This window comes from Hipposideros armiger, unplaced genomic scaffold (genome assembly GCF_001890085.2).
Source record: "Hipposideros armiger isolate ML-2016 unplaced genomic scaffold, ASM189008v1 scaffold_247, whole genome shotgun sequence".
Lineage (NCBI taxonomy): Eukaryota > Metazoa > Chordata > Mammalia > Chiroptera > Hipposideridae > Hipposideros > Hipposideros armiger.
Genome location: NW_017731597.1, coordinates 1,081,290 through 1,105,158, shown reverse-complemented (window position 1 = coordinate 1,105,158; position 23,869 = coordinate 1,081,290). Strand labels below are relative to the sequence as shown.

General features: G+C 43.2%; 1 protein-coding gene across 3 annotated transcripts in view; it reads left to right on the top strand.

The window, feature by feature from the left end:
• The window catches only part of TBX15 (T-box transcription factor 15), a 101,191-nt gene that overhangs the window by 60,300 nt on the left and 17,022 nt on the right, over positions 1–23,869 (top strand). For all 3 annotated transcript variants that reach the window (XM_019655796.1, XM_019655798.1, XM_019655799.1), the window contains exons 5-6: positions 611–778; positions 13,524–13,588. In XM_019655796.1, the coding sequence (XP_019511341.1) occupies positions 611–778; positions 13,524–13,588 (233 nt within the window). The remainder of the gene's footprint in view (positions 1–610; positions 779–13,523; positions 13,589–23,869) is intronic.

The following is a 23,869-nucleotide window of genomic DNA, read 5'->3' as shown; positions in this document are numbered from 1 at the left end:
TTGGAGCACATGAGGCTATTAATTTATCTTTGGCAGTAAAACATACACTGAATTTTCACTGAATGCCAGGATCCACACTGGGTACTATGGGAAGATGGAAGAAGCTAAAACCACGGCTCCTATCATTAAGAAAATGACAAGTTTTTGAGGAAGGGAGAACACGCGTATACCATCCATTCTCACATGACATAAGAGAATGTCCATGCATTCAATAACAAAGTACAAATAATAGCTTGTATGAGCCCACGCTGACAATTTGAAGCAGGAAGGAACCACGGACATGTGGCAGAGGTTCTAAGACCTCTTAGTGGAGTGGTGTCCACTGGTACAGGATAGTCATTTAGTATTTATGCAGTTAAAGCCAATGTATTACCTCCACTACCCATGGCTAGGATACTCTGTTATGTGGTTCCATGTAATGCTCTCCCATCACTTGGTCCTTCCTGCCATGGACAAATACACCGATTTCTGGTTTCCTGTACATCCTGCCCCCCCATCTGTGCTCTTCCCATAAGGCTTCTATCCTGTGATTCTTATTTGCATGAGAGCTTGAGAAGATGCAGGAACCTTAGAGCCAACCGTGGCATAATGTCCCTCCTTGTCATTTCAGATCATTCTGCACTCTATGCACAAGTACCAGCCTCGAGTTCATGTGATTCGCAAGGATTTCAGCAGCGACCTTTCGCCCACCAAACCTGTGCCTGTTGGGGATGGAGTGAAAACATTCAACTTCCCTGAGACCGTGTTCACCACAGTCACGGCCTATCAGAACCAGCAGGTAAGAGGCCGCCCTGGAGGGTCTCCTGCAGTCTCTGCTTTTACAGGGGCTTATTTGGGCTTTTGGTAAGAAACCCTTAGTCCTTCTGCATAGCCCTGAAGGGCTGGAATGAGAGACAGCAGGCGGGAGTGCACACAGGGCCCTGGTGATGACAAGGTGGTAATGCCAAGTGGCAGCTGGTGTGGTCTAGATTTAGATCAGAGACAAGACCTCTGCCCAAGTGGACCCAATCTCCCTAGTCATTTTCACATCTCTCTGTACGTGGACCCACGTCCGTCATCTCTACCACATCCCGGCAAATGTCCCTCATCATTTGCAATTCCTTTGCAAGTAGTACTGAGGTTTGATTCCTTCCTTCCCTCTTACCTGCAATTTTCCATGGATCCCTCCACCTGCCCACATTAAAGTCACCAGGCCTTTCAAACTCTATCTAAGACTCACTTACAGCTTCATTTACACTTCTGGACTAAATTTACCTCCATGGGATCACCAGCCACACCCTAAGATCCGTATGTTTTTATGTCAGTAATATGTTCATTCATTCCATAAATATTTATGGAGAATGTACAATACCCCACTCTTAGTAGAGAAATCAGGCAGATGAAGGCTTACTTCTCACTAGGCAAAGGAGATTTAGTTGCATGAAAGGCATGTAAATACATAATGATAACACAGTTGAATAACTTAACAGAGATGGAGACAGGGTGCTTTTTTGGTTTGAGGAATGAGGTAAGTTTTCCCGGAAGAGTTGATGCTTTTTCTGATGTTGAGACACACATATGAATTAGCCAGACTGATGGAGGAGGTAGCTGGGTGGGGGAGGGAGGGAGGGAGACCAGGCCTGGAATTGTTGTGGGCATTCTACATAAACTTCTTTTTAGAGGAGTGTGACTAGGTGGATTTACAAGTGGTCTCACTTGATGCAATTCCCTAAAAGTTGCATGTGAATCTCACTTTTGTAAATTAGACTATATTTCATCTTTTGGCAAATTATCTAATTAACAGGATCCTGCAGGGCAATCCTTTTCTGAAATAAAAGAGTTTTTGTTTATTGTGCTTGAAAGTCTGCATATTTTTATTTTGGGTCTGCTTGGAGCAAAATGAATTTATAATACTCAATACCTTTGGTATTGGCTACTATGCTTAGTGCTCTGATAAAGATGGCAATAGAGGAATGGCACTTATTTACTATTTATCAAGTGCTTATGGTATGCCAGGCAGGTGAAGGTGAGTTATATAATCTTTGATTCACATAGAAAGTGTATTTCTTTCATAATGCATCTGAATAAGATTCCTTAGCTGTTCTTTACCTTCAGAGGAATTCGATGTACAACAACCCCTTAGTCTGGTAAATATTAAGTACTATGTGGTTCTCAGGTTTTCTTGGCAGCTACAAAGAGTTCCCAACTTCAGATTTTCCTTGTTGATGCCACATTTGATCTAAACTAGAGGAAGAGTTTTCGTTTGCTTTGGGCGCCATTTAAAAACTATTAAATCCTCTCAAACTTCTGAATAGTAAAATTGCAGAGGCCATGGAGAGTCTTTACAGATAACTTTAATACTCAAGTTCTGCTACAAGATACTACATGGATTTTGAAGCAAGTATTGGGTTGTCGGAAAAGTCATGACGCATTTTTGCAACAAACAAGAAAAAATACGTCATGACTTTTCCAACAACCCAACAGAACACTGGGATTAACTGTGGTTCAGAAGAGGGGAGAACAAGCCTAAGTTTTTGAATAACTGATTGGACTTTGTCCCCAAGGCTGCCCAATCTGCCATTTTAATCATTAGCTTCTCAGGAAGGCAGAGATGTGGCAGTAAGTACTATGAGTCTAGAATTTATTGGGTTGTCGGAAAAGTCATGACGTATTTTTGCTGTTTTTCGTTGCAAAAATGCGTCATGACTTTTCTGACAACCCAATAGTTTGTAGAACAAGCCAGAACCCTGATGAGTTCACTCACTGAGATCAGTTCTAGAAGCCAAAAGGATCACTACTGTAGCCCCAGTGGAAACTAAAAAGCTACAACTCACCGTGACAATGAAAGTCCAAACATGGAGACCAAATCCATTTCTCTTCCCAAACTTTCTCCTTTAGGCATTTTTTCTGCGTCTGAGTACATTCTCCTTGTATAAATATTTTGTCTATATATCTGGACTGGGATGGGGGTGGTGGTAGCGGCTCAAAACCATGATTAAGATCGTGGCATTTGGCCACAGACGCACCTGGTTTGATATCTGACCTTTCTACTGACGAACTGTGTGACCTTGAGCAACTTTCTTACCCCCCCCCGCCCTTCAACTTGTGTTTCCTGGTATGAAAATGTCCCAGCCTCACAGAGCTACGAGGACTAGATGAGGGAACACGTATAAAGGCACTGACACAAACCTGGCGTCCAATTAACGGTAGTCAGCTGACATTGGTAAATGACGGGGTCTGCAAAGGCATGGAGTGGAGCAGGGAGTGGAGGCCATTTTAAAGAATAAATTGCTCATTAAGGAGAAAGTGGATTGTTGGGAACTGAAGGAGCTGCCTGGGCTCTCGAAGATATAATCAATAGGTAACTACTTTCATCTCTCTGTTCTCATGTCATGTTGGTGAATTCATGATGTGCTAACATTCAAAATGGAGTCATACTGAATTCTGCCCGTTTTGAAGTCAAGATAACAGCTTTTGCCTGTTTAACAAGCCTCCCATCCCTGGATAAACCAATAAGCATGATTGTTTTAACATTCCCTTTGGCTGCGTAGCTGTGATTTAATATAATACAGTGACTTGTAATAAAGCAAACTGACCTCGGGTCTTTCCCCCAGGAGTCTTGACGTCTGCATCCCGTAAGTCAGAGCTGTTCGCTAACAATAATTTTCAGACTTGTCTTGAAGGTGCCGGGTAGCATAAACTGTTCTATTTTCTGAGTGATGTTCACCTATTACTGTCTTTTTATTTCCCTCTGCCATCCAGAATGAGAATAATTAGTAGTTTATGGCAAAATTGCTTACTTCCTATATTTCTTTTTAAGGGAATGGCTAGGGGCCAATGAGAATAAAGAGGGGAAAAGTCAGTGGTAGGTTCTCAATGTTTTTGGGGCTTGTTTGGAGGAACACAATAAAGGAAGGACAACAGAGGGAATGGAACTGAAATGTTACCCAGTCTTCCTAAGGAAAGGTAGTGTCCTGTTCCACATGCAGCAATGGGCCAGACATTTGGAGACCTGGGTTTCAGTCCTAGATTTCCCACTAGCTACCTGTGTCACCCTGAGCAAATCATTTTGTCTTTCTGGGCTTCACTTTCCTCTCCCAGCAAATGAGCAGTTTGTTTATGCTTTCTAAGGTCTCTGTTAGCTCTGAATTTACAATTTCTCCCTTTTTTTCTGCATGGTTAAATTAAAAAAATATCTTCAATTACAGTTGACATTCACTATACTTTTATATTAGTTTCAGGTATATAGCATAGTGGTTAGACATTTATATAATTGTATGCATGCTTTTTAATGATGGTTGGGAGAAATTTATTGTTATGAAACAGAGGCAATTGACACATGATTTTCAAGTATTGAAAATTATGAGAGTGTTCATGTTTGTAAACTTTTTTTTTAACCCCCATAATGTTCTAGACCAATACAGTTTGACAGGTCTACACTTGTGAGGTGGGAACATGGTGTTTTATTGCTGGTAAACAAAACACTCCAAACTATACTATTCATTTGTGACTCCTCTCAGTTCTATCCATGGTCAAAGCCCAAGTTTCCTGCTGACTTTCATCTTGTCACCCATGCTGGACACTTGACTCTCCCACTTCCAGTCTGCCACTAAACTCTGTTGCTTCTACTGATGAAATACTTTCTTGTTTCTGATCTCATTGCTTCTGGATCTGCCCTCCCCCCACCTAGGGCTGTTGCGGGAGCTTCTAGCACAGTCACCTAGATTGCAAGCTAACGTCTCACCAGCCATCACATATATTCATTGCTGGATGAATCTTCCTGAAGCACAGCTCTGATCGCACCCTTTCTCTGTCAAAAGTGGTCTATGACTCATTAGTGCCTAGGGAGCAAAGCACAGGAGCCCAAGCCTTTCACTTATGATCCTCTGTGGGTAATCACCAAATACATTTCTAGGCTTGTTTTCCGTTAATCCTTATTATGCATCCGCAAGAGTTCAGCAGTCAAGTTAGAACTTGACTGTTGTCTGCACTTCGTAGCTACCTTGCTTTTGCCCATCTGTTGTCTCTCCAGGAATGCCCTCCCCCTTCCTCTTTATCTGTCTGGATTCCTTCTATTCAAGTTCGGTGCAAATACTATCGCCTGCAACCTTCCTTACATTTTTTTCAGCTGCAAATGTGCTTTCCTTTGTGAAACTGTTAGTGATTGTATCTCTCTCATGACCTTCATCACTTTCTAACGCACGCGCGCTTGTGGATGTGTGTGTCTAATCTTCCTCTCAATACTTGAGCTTTTTGAGGACAAAGGTTGCACATTTTACAAAAAGCAGTGTGATATGGTAGAAAACACCAGGTTGGGAGTTAAGAGGCTTGAGTTCTAGACCCATCTCTGCAGCTAACGGACTGTCCTGCCTTTGACAAATCACTCCACCTCAGTATTCTTATTTCAAGTGGATGGTTTGGTCTGAATCAGTGCTTCTCAGTCACCATGGAGAAGTTTTTTAGGGTCCACTGAAAGATGAGAAAAATAAAAACAGTATAGGGATTTTAAAAATATATGTAAACATTCATTTTGATAGACTGTACATTATTATTTTTTTAATTTTATGATACTAAAATGTGATTTATTTTATGGAATAATGATGACAAGAGATAGTAGATGTTAACTCTCTTTACTTGGTAGAATAAAAAATTGGAATATCAATGTTGATTCCTCCAATGTTGGAAGGAGGGGATTAGAATTGGCCTCTGGCGAGGTTGTGGAGAAAAGGGAACCCTGGTGCACTGTTGGTGGGACTGCACATTGGTGCAGCCACTATGGAAAACAGTATGGTGGCCCCTTAAAAAATTAAGAAGAGCCCTGTTTGAGAAAATCATCTTAGAAACTGGTTTGGAAAACGAGGATTTTTGAGGCGTGCTCTAACCATGTGACGTTCCCAGGCTGCTCTTCTTACCCCAGATCCTGAACGTCCCAGCCTCCTGCCAGCCCCGCTCCCCTCAGCCCTGCTAGCCCCCACCGCGCAGATCGGCACATGCCAGTAACTGACTCTGTCTGGTTGCTACTGCTTCTCCTGGCAGGGATTTTGAATTGTTTTTTGTTTACTGACGAAGACTTAGGCTTTGAAGGCCCCGGGGCATTCTGTCAGCAGCCAAGGACCTCAGTTCACTCCTCAGGGATTTTTCCCTCCAAATGCAAGTTTTACCAATTTTAGTCGTGCCACTAAATGTGTAGACAGTTCACCACCCCCTAGCTTCTCTTAATTCAAGATATTCTGGAATATCTATAAGGAAAAGTAAAAATATAAAATAAAATGAAAACTATCCATGTAAAAAACAAAAACAGAACTACCTTATGATCCAGCAATTCCACTCCTGGGTATTTATCCGAAGAAGACAAAAACAGTGATTCAAAAAGACATATGCACCCCTGTGTTCACTACAGTGCTATTTACAATAGCTAAGATATGGAAGCAACCTAAGTGTCCATCAATAGATGACTGAATAAAGAAGAGGTGGTACATACACACAATGGAATATTACTCGGCCATAGAAAATAATAAAATCTTACTATTTGCAACAACATAGATGGACCTAGAAGGTATTATGCTAAGTGAAATAAGTCAGACTGAGAAAGACAAATACCATATGATTTCACTTATATGTGGAATCTAAAGAACAAAACAAACAAACAAACAAAGCAGCAATCATAGATGCAGAGAACAAACTGATGGTTGCCAGATGGAAGGGGGGTTGGGGGCTGGGTGAAAAAGGTGAAGGATTAAAAAGTACAAACTGGTAGTGAGAAAATAGTCATGGGGAAGTAAATTACAGCAGAGGGAATACAGTCAGTAATATTGTAATAACTATCTATAGTGCCAGGTGGGTACTAGATTTATAGGGGGGATCACTTCATAAATTATATAAATGTCTAACCACGATGCTGTACACCTAAAACTAATATAAAATAATATCAAATTCCAACTATAATTGAAAAAAAATAATTAAAAAAAATAGAATTGGCCTATGAAATTTTGAAGCCCAGAAATCACTAATTAAGATGACTCCTCTGTCTCCATATTTCTTTTTTTTTAATAATTTTTTACTTTTCAATTACAGTTGACATACATTATTATATTAATTTCAGGTGTACAACATAATGATTAGACATTTATATAACTTATGAAGTGATTACCCCTATAAGTCTAGTGTCCATCTGACACCATACATAGTTATTACAATATTGACTATAATCCCTATGCTGTACTTTATATCCCTGTGACTGTTTTTATAACTGGTAATTTGCACATCTTAATCCCTTCCCCTTTTTCACCCATCTCCCCAATGCCCCTCCCATCTAGCAACCATCAGAAATGTTCGCTGTAGCTATGAGTTTATTTCCATTTTGTTTGTTTATTGATTTTGGAATTGTTGGGTCCTTCTTTGTCTCATTATATATAGTCTTTAAAATCTTTTTAAAAATCTGTTTTGTCTGGTGTAAGTATTGCTACCCCAATTTTTTTGTTTGTTTGTTTCCATTTGCATGAAATATCTTTTTCCATCTCTTTACTTTCAGTCTGTGTGTGTCTTTCAATTTGAAGTGAGTCTCTTCTAGGCAGCATATGTAAGGGCCTTGTTTTCTATGTCTTTTGATTGGATCATTTAATCCATTTACATTTAAAGTAATTATCGATAGGTATGTAGTTACTACCATTTTATTATTCATATTTTTGATCTTTTTTTCCTTCTTCTTAAAGAAGTCCCTTCAACATTTCTTGTAATGGTGATGGTTTCCTTTAGCTTTTTCTTGTCTGGGATTCCATCTCCGTATTTTTAAGATATTTATGTCTGTCCCATAGTGCATAGCTCTGAATATGTCCTTGGAAAATGACTGAATGATTAGTCATCATACCTCTACTACCAGTTCCTTTATGTATCTTTGGTTCTGCTCTTTTGGATATAACTAGTAGTGAAGTGTGAAGAAGGAGTTTGTATTTCATGAAATATTTTATGCTTTTCTTTCCCCTTTTCCCGTTCCTTCTTCCCCTCCCCCCACTTGCCAACTGACCCATGGACTCCCAGGGCTGCTCGCATACTGCAGTTATTATTACTGATATTTGCTCTCAGAGTGCCAACTTGGCAGGCCTGTGTCAGAGAGGAAGGTACACTATGCCCAGAATCTCATCGTGGAGAATAAAGTGGTAGAATAAAGGTGACTCCACACTTCATGCTTTTTCTTGGAAGAGGCTGACGCCAACATGTCCTCATGGAATTAGCAGGAAATTTCCAGTGCACAGTCTTTGTCTTTCCTGAGGGAAAAAGCTTGCTGAACCTTGAGGGGTTTTTTTCTTCTCCAAACAGGAAAGTAGATTTCAAAAAGACACAGCCCTGTTCTCCTCAGGTAACACAGTCTTATTTCTTGAGAATTGGCTACATGAACCAGATAGGAAGTCTGTAACCACAGCCAGGTCTGTGTAAGCAAATTCAATGGGATTTCTGAGCCACTCATTATATCCTAAAGTATTGAGCCAGTTTTGCTCTACCTTTCCAATCAAATCAGTGCAGAATTTTTTCTGCATACAGGCTAACGGTTTTTTTTCTCTCTTAAATCCCAACGGAACACCTTTCAAGCAATATGGCAAAATAACCTAAGAATGACAAAGAAAGGGTTAATAAGGGCAGGTTCTTTCAGCCTCCGTCCTGTAAAATCATACTCTGGATTTCATTTTCCGTATAGGTTGTGCTATTTATGTCTGCGCTGTGTGTTGTGAGGTATACCTCATTTATTCACTGTCTCTGTGTTCCCAGGCTAGAAAGTCAGTGAAAATGATTTAAACGAATGGTGGCAGGCCAGCAGCCACCCCCTCATGCCACAGTCTTCAATAACTCAGACTACACAAATCACTATAAGGTTATGGAAATAAGATCAGTGAAAAAAAATGCTTCCCTCACCTCTGTATTTTCCATGTGTCCCCATCATCACTGGACCCAGTTTGAACATGACTGCTGTAGAATAGCTTTGGCTGCACAGGAAGTTACTACCAGACCTTGTTCTGACTGGAAGGACATTTAAGACATTTGTCTGTAATGCCTGCAGTGAAAGCACATCGGTCTGGAGGGACTGTTTGGTCTCTATTCTCTAAGGCTTGTTATGGCTTTGGGACTAGTGATACCTGCTTCCCACATCATTAGTCACTCACTCACTCACTCACTCACTCACTCACTCACTCACTCACCAGGTATTTATTGAGCATGAATAGCACGTCCTATCAGGTTCTGCTTAATAAAATGGTGTATAAAACATACATGGTTCCTATTTATAGTCCAGGGGGAGAGACAAATAGTAAATATGGAAACAAAATAAATGAATAATTGCCAACTGGGTTAAGAGCAAAGGTGGAATTAAAGGGGGTGCTGTTAAAGAGAATAGCAGAAGTACCGCCATTTTGGCGGGATGATCAAGGAAGATCTCTCTTAGAAGATAACAATTACAGAGACTTAGGAAGAGGAGTAAGCTATGTGAAGAGTGAGGAAAAGGGTATTTTTGTCTGGAGGTGGAGTGAGTGTGAGGGGCCTGGGCAGGGAGCTGGGCACATTCCAGCACCAAAAGGAGCTCAGATTGGAGCCTCTGAGCCAGGAGCAGCGTGCAGGTGGGGACGGAGAGGGAGGCGGGAGCCTGGGCATGCTGTCCCTGCAAGGTCAGGCAGGGAGTTGGACTGAATTGTGAGTATAGTGGTAGCCGCTGCAGAAAATGACAGGATCCAATTATGTGTTAACAAGAATCACTTTGGTTGCTGGGTAGAGAAGAGATTGGACAGGGACAAGAGGGGGAGAAGGGAGATCAATTTGAAGGTTACTTAGAGTAGTTGAGTCTATGGATGATGGTGACCTGGTCTAAGGTGGGGAGGTGGAGACAGCCAGCCATATTAAGATCTAACTGATAAACATGATTGGAGTAGGGTCGAAAATTAACCACTAAAATGTGCAAGATATATGTATATATATTATACATATAATTTAATATGCATTTAATATGTATTTATATATGTATCATATATGTATATATAAGTATACATACCTATATATCTATGTATATCTATCTCTATATCTATATCTATCTATAATTTTCTGTAGTTGATTTTCCTAAAAAGCTCTGACCTCTGTATTGGGGCAGGGTAGGGGGCAATGTAAATTTTCCAATTCAATTTTGGGTTAAATATCCCTTCATGTAACTTGATTTATTTTGGGTTAATGTTTAGTTTTTGGTTTTTGCCCCCATATTTCCTTCCCTTCCCCCACTATTCCAGATGGCCTCTAGATGTATGGTATATGTGCAGGGGTGGAGGCAGTGGGGTTTATGAGTCCTCACCACAGGTTCCTGTGCAGTTCTTTGGGCCTCCCTGGCTTCTGCTGTGGGGAGGTCTGGCCCTTGGGTCCCTTGTTTGATACGCTGTATTGATAGGAGACGCCTGAACTTGTGCTTTGTATTCTTGTCTCAGTCAGGACCTCCTGGGCCTCCCTGGTTGGCTCAGCCTCACCTCAGGTCTCATCCAGGTCCTGTGTTTGTCACACCTCTGTGTTAGGGCTGCCCTGCCTTCCCCATCATGGCATGTGCAAACCTCTGAGTCCCTGACCCACCACAGAGGGGCCATGGGGAGCCTGGGGATGTAACTCCGTCCTCTTGCTGCTTCCTCAGACGAGGGGGCATTTTTACTCTGATGCAGCCACCCCGTGTATGTGGAGGTTACCCTGCCAGGTCCCTGAGTCTCCCCAACCCCACCCCTGGATCTTGGTTTGCGTCGGGGAGCTAAGTCAATGTAAGTCCAACTGCCTGCTTCCCCTTTGTCTGTCTCCTCTTTCTCATACTCCACTGGGATGGAAGGAGAGGAGTTTTTACTTCTCTTTCTACCTGTTGAGAATTCACCTTTTATCATGTTCCTGTCTTCCACAGGACAGCAGGCTTTATGGCCCAGCTGACATTTGCATCCTTTTCCACACTATGGAAGACATAAGATCTGCATCTACTAGGCTGGCTCTTGATGCCATAGGACTATTAAAAACTAAGGTTTCTCGAGGTTGAGAATACATTGGCTTTCTTCTCCAAAATATAGTCCTGTTACCCTTGGTGTTTGTAGACATAGCCAAAGTTGTCGGCACAAGCATTACTGGGACCATAACTTGGTTTATAAGCTAAAATTGTTCTCTTCTGTTTATGGGGTATCTAAACGCCTAAGATGGGGACCAAAGGCTTTCCATGTAGGGGCCTCAGGCCAGCCCCTCTCGCCTCCTCTCTTCCTCCTGTTCCCCTACCCTGAGCTTTGGTCAAACTGGACTCCTCCAGCTTTCTTGAATATGCTTCATTCTTTCCCACTTTGATGTCTGGCTTACATAGGCCTTTTCTTATGAAACGCTTCCCTTGTTCCTTCCTCCCCTTCTTGCATTTTTTCATTAGAAACCCTCACGTCCTCCAAGGCCTGGCTCACGTGCTACCTCTAAGGTGAAACCTTCAACTTGGAATCATCATACGTCCTCTGAGCTCTCACGGCACCCTGCCTTTACTGCAAACTTTATCACTTTGTTTGACATTGTAATTATTAGTGTATATGTCTGCTTTTCTCTTCTAGTTATAAGCTTCTTCGGTTGGGGAGAAGGACAACACGCAGACATGTACTGACTGAATACCACTCTGTCACCAGTGCTACCTGTCACAATACTTTGCACACAAAAGGCACTCGATAATAAATCAATAATGAATTGCACAACCACACTCTTCATAAAGTTCCCTAAATCGCACATTAAAAGCTTTGAAACAAGGACAGAGAAGTTGTTTTTCCTAACATTTGGTGGCACTTGCCTATTAAACAGGCCCTTTAGCCTGAGATCCAGGGAATTGTGAGAAGCAGGTTTTCAACCATCTCTCCCAGGCCCATGAAATAGAATGCTATTATATTTACAGGGGTCTGTGGAGGCCCTCCCCCCCACAATGGCAGCACAATCACAAATCAGAAACCCCTCTCATAAATGAGTCGGACAGGATAAGCCAACTTGAAAGAGAAAATAAAATATTATAACCCCAACTTGAAAAGAAAATATGGTGTGTGGTTTATTGCTGTGGATTATGGAGGAAGAGAGAGCCGATGGTAAGTCAGAAGCAGAAAGCAGAGGCGGTCTTTAAATTTAATTCAGTGCTCACATGGCAGACAGTGGACTTAGAGAGCCGAAGCTTCAGGCCCCTGCTCTGGTCTATAAACTAGACGTAAAATTGCTTTTGCCGCATTATTAGTGCTCCGTTATTAGTGCGCCGCTCTGGAGGCAAGGGCTGTTTAGGGAAAAGAAATAACTGTGGTACTTTCAAGTCACAGTCTGTTCGTCAGAATCTCATGTTGCATTTTAAAGACATTTAAAGGCTGTGGCTTTGGGAATTCTACACTGAGGGAAGAAGGATTTGGAACGATCTACAACACAGGAAACAACTCGAGCCGTCCTATGATAAGTTCTCAATGACCAGCAATGGGAAGATGGTCTTGAACAAGGAGATTCTCTTATTTCCAGAATGAACCTTCCAGTGAGAGTGCCTGCCCCCCTTTCCTGGGCTCCCCAGCCCTCACCCCTAAGTCTCTATTACTCAAGTTGTTCAGATGCAAAGGTATCAAAGTGTATCCCATGACCGAGGCTGAGAGCGGAAACACCGAGTGCATATGGAATTTGTTGGTCAGGCTTGTTCTCATCCAGAGGCTTGAGGATAACATACATCACCACCGCAGAGACTGAGGGAATGAGTCGAGGGTGCGCCGGAGAGGGACTTGGGCACTGAGGGGAGGTCAAACCAGATGGCTTCTGAGGACACGCAGCTGTTTGTGCTGGGTTTGCTCTGCCTTGTGAAGCTGCGTCTGTTTCTTCCAATTTGCTCATGAGTCTGGGAGATGGGCTGAGATGTGCTGAGATGTGCTGTATCCTGCCCCATCCTGTCACACGTTTGTAGGTCTGCCTTTGGGTACAACCTTGACAGAAGTCTAGCTACGTGTTGCTAGGTCTTTTATGAGACCATTTAAGGTAATTGAATGAACAGTCCTTTGTGGCGGGGAAGGCACAACTTAGGTGAAATGGACAATTTGTGGTCAATTATTTGGGTCTTTCAGGTGGAGACAGGTTGTCTGGTGGTCTGATTCCACCTGATTGGATTGGCTGAGTCCACTTGTTCGTTAGCGCTCCTTTGCTCATTCATTTACTCATTCATTCAACAAGCACTTTTCATGTACCAGAGACCCAGCTTTCCATTTCCATGCCTCTGTTTGTCTAGACAAGTGATTGATCACCAATTTGGGGCAAGAAAGGTGAGCAGAAAAAGAGTTTACAAAGTCATACTGGGAAAACCTTGGTTTTCAGGGAGAAGTGGGTCAGGTGGGTCAGACATCTGTGTGCCAGGTCCAAGTCCTATATCAACTGCAATTTAAATCCCCAGCTAAAAGGAAACTAAATAAAAACAACAGCTGCTCCTAACAGAGTGATTTGTGTTAATTTTCTAGGAGCAACCAAAAAGGAAGTCCATTCGTATAAATACAGTTCATGCTTTTTTTGTTTGATTCCAGATCACCAGATTAAAAATTGACCGAAACCCTTTTGCTAAAGGATTCAGAGATTCTGGAAGAAACAGGTAAGAGCAACTGGGAAAGAGACTCACTGACATTTCTTTTCTGTGATGTTATTTCCCCCGCGTCCCATTGGGGGAGAACACCTGCCCGTTATGCCGCTGTGCTGATTCGGGCAAAGAGAAATGGGGGGATGATCCCAGAGTCAAAAAGGTGCCCCATTAAGGCGGAATTAGCCAAGTTCTTTGCTCACGCACTCTGTATCACCAGATGAAATCCCTCATGATGTTTCCCCTTCTGCATCATATGGGGTAATTCAGCCACTTAAAACAAATTTTATGGCGATTGGTTATCATCAAAATGTTGCTACTTTTTTCTGATAAGCATCTGTATGTAGCTACCACACCTATGGCCATATCTCCATTTATGTTTCATTCTCAGGAAACAAGGAATTGTGGACCAATAAACATTTTCACAAAATTATTACCTTTAAGAACTAAAACTTTGTTTAAAAAGTTAATCTTTTTTTTTCTGGGGAGTATTTCCAAAATATATTAGACGTTTCCTGCTTTAATAAAGAGAGTTGATAGAACACCACCCTTCTTGATGACCTGACATCATCATTTTGATTAGCTTGTTATATAGTGAAACTCTTAGAAATTGCTTAAGTTTATGGACTATTTGCTTCTGTTGTAAATGGCCTTAGAGACTGTGGTGTTTTCTAGTTAATTCTTCTTTCTTCTCTCTAGATCCTTCCTCTCTCAAATTAAAATATGCTATCCATGGAGAGTTAGAAGAGAAGTGAAATTGCCAGGAAAATCAGATCTAGCTCAGGTTATTCCATCAGAAAATCTCATTTTATAGAAATCATACCAAAACAGCAAATGTGGCATGTGTGTTTTATAAAGTATGTAAGCTTTGTCATAACTACTTACTTAAGTGTTCAGACATCTTACTAATCTGGGGCCGTTTCTTTACATCTGAATGACGCAGATTGTCAGGAGCTCTCTTTGCTGTTTTCTCTGCAAGAGTTTTCAGGTAAACTGTCCAGTGTTATATTTAGGATCACGCTGTGAGCTAGGTAGCCCATTATATGAGTATTAGAACCTAGATTTATGCTAAAATTCAGTCATAGTGGTCATTTCCTTTATAAAATGACTCACGAAAGCACTTCTTTATGAAACTCTTATTGTATATTTGAAACACATTTGGAGTTCCATAAAATTTTATTGATCTCAGAACATTTTAAGGTTACATCTATTGAGTGAAGTAAAATCCACTTAAACTTCTAGTTTGCAGATGACAAAATCGAGTAATATGTTCTAGGTCAAGCCACCTCGTTAGTGGTACAGGTGCAGTAGAACTCAGACATATGGACTCCAGGTCAAATGCTTTCCTGTTCAACGATTCTTTGTTCAATGTAAGACAAAGGCCTTTGCTTTCAAAATGTAGTCGGGGAAGAACGAATGCCTATGCTTTCGCTTGGTATGCCCAGTCCTCTTTCTCCCAATTAGTTTCTACTCCACATCCAGATTGTAGAAGGAGCCTGTGAGCTGCTTCCTGCCGCCTCCTCTTCAGAGCTGGCACTCTGGGCTTACTGAGGACCTTGTGAGTGATTGGAGCTCAAAATAGAAGCTGGCCTTTCATGTAGAAACCTCTAAGGTATTTAAGATCTTTAGCTTGGAGTCCATGGATGGGTGAGTTCTCAGGTAGTGTAGGTAAAATTGCGTGTGGGTGAGCAGGCGTGCATTTCTCCAGGGAGAGGTCTATAGCTTTCTTTAGATTCTCCAGAAGGTCTATGCCCAGAAGTTAAGAATTTCTGCTCTAGACACAATTATATTGTCTCCAGGGGTCAACCCTACTGACTTTAGTTATTCAACTACTTCCTTTTTCTTTCCTTCTGTCTCTCCGGTGGCATTTAGTGTTTATTTCCTTCTTGGCACTTCGAAGCTGCTTTTTTCCCCCTTTTTCCCTTTGTTTTTCTCTCCAATCAGAGCCTTGTTTTTCAGAGCCATGGCCAAGAACAGGGATTTGGAATAGATAGGCTGTGTTGACCAGCCTTAGAGCCATGCTGTGGGAATTGGAGCCACATTTTAATCTGGAGAGTGAGACCGTGTATCTAGAAGCATTTGCCTCTCGTTAGGAAGTTGCAATGACATCTCAGTTCAAGTCCTGAGGTCCCCCTATCTCCTCACTTTGGCTAGAAGGGACTTTGACATATCATTTGGTCCTGGCCTGTGTCTGCCTTAAGGCTGGTGAGTGTCTTACTGCTCAGGACACACAGTTATTTGTCTGTCCTGCCTGGTGAATTGCTCTTCTTTGTAAGGACTCATTATGTCCTAGTAAAACCTGCAGACTATTTTGAGTGATATTAGAAATTATAGACGTTATCTGTGGCTGAAAACTTACTGTGTTCCAGACCTCATGTTCTTTCTAATCTCGAAAACAACTTATATTTTACAAATGGGGAAACTGAGGCTCAGAGAGCTTCAGCAGCTTTCCTAGTGTCACACAGTAAAGCTGGAGCAGAGATTAAAACCCAGGCCCACCTGACTTCAAAGCCTGTGCACTTTGTGCTCTATCATCCCAACAGTTTAAATTTGACTTATTTCATCTTCAATAGACATGGAGAATAGATCTCTTCCTCTAAAAATCCTTCATCTACTTACAGATATTACTCAAGTACCCAGAACCTTCTATTTTCCATATAAAACAACCTGTATGTTCTTTGCCTGTCTTTGTATGTTCTCCCCATGACTTGTCATCCACTCTCGATACCCCTGTGAACAAGGGGTTCCCTAGTAAAGGACAGGAAGTCAGGCTGAACTTCCCTAGCAGGTGAAACTGTGACACAGTGACACTGAAGCCACCTGTCTCACGATGGGGCGAGGATGAACTTTTAAAGGTACAAGCCGTTTTTGTCCTCTGGTGCTCTGGGAAGCTAGATTAAAATAAATGTGTTGGGGCAAGTACAGTGGCCCTTTTATTTTTTCTTTAAGACGCTCAAAATTACCTGATAATCACAGTTTAATCCTCCCTAGCTGCCTGCAGGACCTGATGAGGGCAAGAATTATGAATGCCATTTTGCAGATTGTAAAGATTGATGGATGAGGATACAGAGGATTATCTAGAAATCTTCTGGGAACTGGAGGTTCTGTGTCAACCTCAGAGCCCGGCTCATCGCCTCCTCTACTGCCTTTCTCGTGCTAACAGAGCTCTTATAAATCTATGATCTTCACCGTGTATTTCAGACATCAAACGACTCATAGATGAGCATGGTTTGCCGAGCTGCATATAAATGGACCCCAAACATACGGATTACATTTCCTTTAAAAACACATGGGCTTAAAAATTAGGGGGGAAGTGCCCGGCCAATGTTTTTTGGTTTTGCAGAACACAAAACATTTGTGGAATACTTTGGAGCTACAGAATTTGCCAAACCTCAAACCAAAATACGTTCAGGTTTGTCGCTCTCAATCCATCCTAGTGTGGTCCGGACGCTCAGGAAGGGAGGAGCAGGAGGAAAGACGGGGACACAGCCGCCCAGCACACTCCCTTTAAATGGCTTGTGTGACTCTCTCTTGGCCCGTAAGCCTCGCCTCATAGTGCAGTTAGGGCGGCCGGGCCGACAGTGGTGTCCTCTGAGGGCACAGGAGAACTTGAGGGAGCTGTGGTGAGGATGCTTTACTCCCCACTCTTCCTATTTTAATGAGAAGAGATATCCATGGGAAGTACTCCTGGCTCCTAGCCCATCGCTTCCTCCTTCCCCTTAATGGGAACCAGAGTGACTGATCTGATTGCTGAGTCTGGGACAAGGACCCTTCAGGAGCCGCTTGTCTGCAGGGAGCGTGCCCTCTGGGCTCTTTCCGCGGGGTGGCAAGCCCAGCAGAGGAGGCCCGCTGTCCTGGGGAGTCAGCTGATTTCAGGGGCGCTCTAGCCCACTCACTCAGCCCTCACCCCTCTACCACAGTCCCCTGACACATTTATCAATAGCGAAACTGATATTTTGGTCTCTACTGCATCAGGCTCTGAGGTCTTTCTCAGAATTCATTCTCAGTTTAAATGAGGCCAAAAGGTGATATTCATGGGGCTTTCCAGAACCCCAGCAAGCACTCCAGTGAGCCCACAGTGTAAGCCCTGTGGAGTCACCATCATCGGAGCCTGTCATAGTTCTGCCCACTCTTCAGAAAGTGACATTCGCACACTTGACTGTGAGAAGGTCACCGCCCTTCACACTTTCCTTATGGAGCTGCTACTTTTCATTCCCATGTGATGAGGTCCCTGATTACAAGTCCCCACAAAAAGAGAGAGAGAGAGAGAGAGAGAGAGGGAGAGAGAGAGTTAGTTCATGCTGTGGAGAAGAGCGGTACCCAGCTGGCCGTTTTGGAGTGGAAACCCTGAAAGATTTTGCTACCAAACATTGAACCTGCAATGGGAGGGAAACTGTGTTTACTTCTAAATTGTTCCTCCTTCTGGATGTCTCAGAAATTATGTGGCCCAAATCTAGCTTTGGGTGTGAAGGGTCATTTTATGTTTGATCAGACCTCGCCCCAGGGCACGGTATCCTAGTTACCTCTGGGAGATGTCTCCTACCAGCAGGAGACATCCCATCTTCCTGTTCCTGGGGGAAATAGATTCCCTCAGCTTGAGACGACTTTCTGTCCTGTGGTCTGTGTTCCTGGGCTCCGCCCCTGCGAGAATGTAAGCTCCTTGGAGTGGAACTGCACTGTTTTCAGGTTTTTAGTCTTAGATTTTTTCCCCCTGTAGTGACAGCTATCTAGAGGAAAATAATACTTGTTCATTTAGTTACAAAACAGTAAACAGAATTGATGAGTAACAGAGAAATGAAAAGCTAGAAACTCTGGAATGAGAAAGCCTTACCCCAACCAAGGGCAGCTCAGGTATGGCAATAGTGGGGAGCTAGTTTTGGACACCAGCTAAGAAGGGAATAAAGACTGAATCTATAAATAGGCTTAGTTCCAAAGACTCAGGGCAATTTTGATTCCAGTCTGCGGTGGACTGCTGCTGGAAGACACTGATTTACCCTAACTGTGGATTAGGCACACACAGCCATCGGGCCATCTGAGCTAGCTCTGCTCAGTGGGGACATGTCTGTGATGCCTGCGTCCCTGCAGAAGGAGTACACCAGTGAGTTTCAGAGTCTGTGAGTCTCAGGAAAGAAGGGGTCCCAGAGGCTGAGCCCAGGCAGAATGAGGTTTGGTTGAGACAGGTGGCTCAGTAGCAATCGGAGAGGAAAAATGACGTCTTTGGGGGTTGCCACCCCAGGGAGCAGCCGGTTCCAAAGAGAGGACAAAAGTCATGAATCTGAAGAGAAGCCTTTGCACTGAGTCTCACAGTCACGGAGCAGCCTCGGAGCGCATCTGTCCTGCCTGGAGAGCTGTCGTGCTCAGCTAGAGGGAGCATTACCACCACAAGACCTCGCACTGTAGAGGGGACAGCCGGCGGAGCAGAAGCAGGGACGACTGTGTGGGTCTCTCGGCACACAGCTAATGAGAAAGGCTTGTCCCCGTTAGGAGCGGCTGCCAAGATTTCACAGACAGCCCACGTTAGTTTGGGAAATTTCACATAATCCACAGGGACTTCCTCCAAAGCAAACATATATGTAAAAAGGAGAGGATTAAAATTTTGATCTGTCTGGGGAGTGAGAGGTTCTAGGAACTTGTTTTGAAAGTGCATGGAGTACATGACTCTGGGTTCTCACAGGTCAGCACCTTCATCCTGTCTTTGACCTTGGGCTTCACCCTATGTCCAGTGTCCATTGCATCTAACACAATTGCAAGGGGTACTGTCCTGTGTGATAGGGTTTCCTCCATGTATTCCTAGCCGGCATGGCACCCAGAAGCCACTGCTGTTGGTCCCACGACAGGTGCCAGGGTGAGTGGCCCTTCTGTAGTTCAGGGAGTTGGTGGAGCTTTTTAGGAGGTTATCTCTTTCTCTGTGGAGTCTGCCCTTGGATGTTTGAAGAAAGGAGCCGGTGGCAGGCCCTGGATCAGGGGGCAGGGGTGGAGGTGGGGTTGGTTTATACAGATAAGTAGTTTTCATAGGTCACCCCTCACCAGGAAAACAATAGGGGCTGCCCGACGAGGTGTAGGAGGCAATCGCAGTCTGAGCTGATTCTCAGCCAGCACTGCTGTTTGCTGGGAATGTGGTTGGTGGCCATCCCTCTTGGTGCCTAGTATTCCTTTACATGTTTCAGGGGATGGTGATTGAAAAAATGGAGCCATTAACTGCATTACAGGAGTGGATATATTTGCTTGTGGGAAGAGGGTGCTTCATGAGGTGCTACTTAACCCAGAGGAAGGAATCTCTATGGGTGGTCGGAAGATATCTGGGAGTGAAGAACCGTCCTGTGCCCACTTTCAAGCAGCTGCTACCCCAGGAACATGTTCATGGAATGAAAAACCACCTCCTTGGGCACAGACAGGAACCCGTCAAGGCCCAGCCCCTCCTCACAACATCCAATAAAGACGAGTGGGCAGCTAGAAAGAGGGCTGAGAGATGAGGAATTAAGAGTGCCCGAAGGTAACAGAAGAGGGAAAGTCAGCTAGATGTTAGCCCCGGAAATGAGGCCAGCTCATTTCTGCTTAGACCCAAAAGGAACACCTTTTCTTCAGAAGTGGGGGAAGAAAGGGTGATCTCAGTTACCATCTGTTAGTAGAACTCTCTATTACCACAGGGGATCTCAAATCTTGTCGCCACCCTTATCTCTTAAGCTGAACATATGAAATTACTGTATTTGTAGGTCGAGAATGATAAAATATCATCAGCTTTATATAGTTTGACCTCATATATTTATTTCTAGTCATTCAAATTGTAAGTCTACAAATAATAGCAATAATATTTCATAGTTATCGATGGTCCACACTGTCCATTTTTAATTTCTGAGTTGATTGGCATTGGTACAGTGCTTCCCATTTTACTGGTGGCAAAACTGAGTCCAGTGAGGTACTCGCTTGCAGAATTTGCAAATCCACCAATGACAGCATCCAGGAAAACGATGTCACTCTGCTCTGTGAGGCACAGCTCGCCAGAGAGCAGACAATGGTGCGCTCCCTCACCTCGGGTCCCCTGTGGCTCCCGAAGCCAGCTTAGAGCCAGGGAGCGGACCACTTGCCTTCTTTCAAACCAGCACGACTTTCCAAGCGTCTCCCTCTGTTTTGATTTCTGTGTTTTCGTTTGTTCTCCCTAGAGCCACTGGCTGTATTTTTCCCGCCAATCTCTGCCTGCTCTTTCCTGGCAATCTTTCTAGCCTCTGTAGGTCTTGCATAGTCCTCTGTTATCCCTGGCATGGGTGACATTGAGCAGAGCTAGGGGAGTCATCAGCGCTGGACTCCCTGTCAGGCACGGCTGCATCTACAGTTAAAGGTAGCTGGCCTCCGACGGGACTCCGGCCGCCGAGTCCTGCCAGGCCCCTCCTCTTCGCCCAAGCCAGAGCTGTTTATCATGTCCCCTGGCTTATAGTCTTTTAGCCAGGATTTAACGTTTTTCTCTGCCTTGTTATTTGTTCTCCCTCCTCTGTCATGAACCTTTTCCACCATTGTCCTCTGGGCCATGTGGGTCTGCCAAGGGAGGTTGGCAGTTGTTTTGTTATCTATGGCTCTTGCCCAGCGATGGTGTCATCTAACAAAGTGACGTCTTTTTAATGGCTAACATATTGGAGTCTGAAATATCTGCAAGATAATGAGGCCTGCAGAGACTTGAGGGACACGTTTTTGGTTCTTTGAGGAGCGACTGAGAGTGGAATTAGGTAACACACATCCCTCCACAGGCAATCCCGAGCCAGCGGGCTGACACCAGCTTCGCATTCCAGGGAAGTAAGCGTGTTTTGTCTCGTTTGTTACAGGTCACAACCTGAGCAGTGGGTGGGATGTCTTTTTTTGCTTGATTTAGACCAACAGTCCCTGAGCTCTCATTATGTTTCCTCTCTTGTTTTGATATATTTTGTCTTTGATCAATCTGTAGTTATTCAGGAACAATTAGGAGGGAGGACTCTCATGATCTCCATGTTACAGATAGGAGACATAGGCTGGACGCAGTTTCATAACTTGGCCAAGGGTGCTTTAATTATCAACAGAGCTGCAATGTGAACCCAGGCACCCTGGCTTCAGAGCCCGTGTTCTTAACCACTGTGCTAATCTGCCCTTATGTGATTCTGTATTACCATATTAGACGATTACAGTCAGATGTAAAGAAGCTTAGTATTTTGGTTAGCCTGCTTTATGTTCTCCTGGGTTTTTATCATATTTCCCGAGGCAGTAGAAGCTCCTTATGAACTGCCATTGCTATCTGTTCAGACTCCAGGTGGGCACAGGGTCCCCAAGCTGGAACCACTGGGTAGGGAACAGTTTTAACTAAAATCCAGGCATCTGTTCTTCCAAATTATTGTAAGGCACATCAGTGACAGCCAATTCATCACATAGGCATGTCCATCGTACCATCTAAAGCCAAGTTTTGAAGGATAGCTTGTTTTGTTTGGTTTTGCCAATTTGTAGACCTCTGTGGGGAGGTCTTTTAGAATATCCGCGGACAACAAGTACCCTGAGGAATCTAGACATAGGAGCCGATTCCTGATCCTGTGGAGGAGAAGGATGTGTGGAAGGTTTGGCCTTACCTCTGTGGGCCAAGGACAGTCTAAGAAAAAGGATGAGAGCATTGAGATATGGTAATTAGGATGTAAAAGAACAGTATACAGTAAAACCTTGGATTACGAGTCACGTGGTTTGCGAGTGCTCTGCAAGACGAGCAAACATTTCTAATAAATTTTAACGTGGCAAACGAGTGATGTCTTGCAATACGAGTAGTTTGTTTCCAGAATGAATTATGCTCGCAAACCGAGGCATTACTGTATTCTGATTTTATGTCTTTTCAAATGCTGGAACAGGAAGAGAAAGGGCGGGAGATCAGAGGCACAGTGCAACCCATGGGATAAAACCCAAGCACTGAACGTGGAATAACTATCCATGGTGCCACTGCCCCCATATTGCGCCCGGAACTCCAGTCACTGTGAACTGTTTTCAGGTCCCAGACACGCTTTCTCTTTTATTCCTCCAAGTGTCTGCATATACTGCTACCTCTCCTAGGAAAGCTCTTTCCGTCTGTCGTCTGTGTGGAAAAGTGCTGAATGCCCTTTACTATGAAGCTCGAATAACTGGCCTTTTATGGAATCTTCCTTGAGTTTTCCGGGTATGTGCAGTACTTCCTGCTCAGTGCTCCATGGCGTCTTCTACTTATCTCTAGTGTGGCACTTATCATACGGTTCAGAAATTTGTCATTTACATGCTCTCTCTCTCTCGCTCTCTCTCTCTCTCTCTCTCTCTCTCTCTCTCTCTCTTTATGTTTTTTGAAAGTTTTCCTTCCTCTCTCTTTTTTTTTAAAAAAAATCAAAGTTTACTGGGGTGACAATTGTTAGCAAAGTTACATAGATTTCAAGTGTACAATTCTGTAATACATCATCTATATGTCACATTGTGTGTTCACCACCCAAAGTCAGTTCTCTATCCAGCACCATGTATTTGATCCCCTTTACCCTCATCTACCATATTAGTTTCAGGTGTACAAACCAATGTAATAGTTAAGACATTTACACCCCTCACAAAGTGATAGTCCCCCTCCCCAATCTATAACCCTCTGATATCATATATAGCTGTTACAATTCCATTGACTCTATTCCCTATGTCAACTATAATTTAATATATATATATATATATATATGTATACATATATATATATACACATATAGTCATGGGATGTGGTATACAGTATAGGGAATACATGTTCTCTTTTTGTTGAGCAGGACACTCCTAGAGGGTAAAGACCTTCTGTCTTTTTTGCCTTTTGTATCTCTTGAACCCTAGCATGATTGTTTTCCTGGTTGGATAAGTCCTCTATGATTTCGAGACCCCACCTCAGCAGACTTCTCTTAGTCCTTGGCTGTCTTCTGTTGAGAGGTGACATAAGGCCTTATCAACCCCCAACATATGTTCCCTTCATCACCAGTATCACCAGCAAATAGTACAGGAAAGAGTCAAAAGTCCAAACTACAGAGAAAAGAAATGAAAGAAATGTAAAAAGCATATCCCTTTCTCGAGACAAATAAAAAGCAGAAATTATGCATTGATGTGCTTGCTGCCTAACAGATTCATGAGTGTAGTTGTAATTATTGTTATAATTATCAAATATTTGCTGAACTTCCAAAGGATGTTCCCAGCATTTTTAAAAAAATGAGATGGTTGTTTGGAAGACTTTCCTTCTTTTTTTCCTTCCTTCCTTCCTTCCTTCCTTCCTTCCTTCCTTCCTTCCTTCCTTCCTTCCTTCCTTCCTTCCTT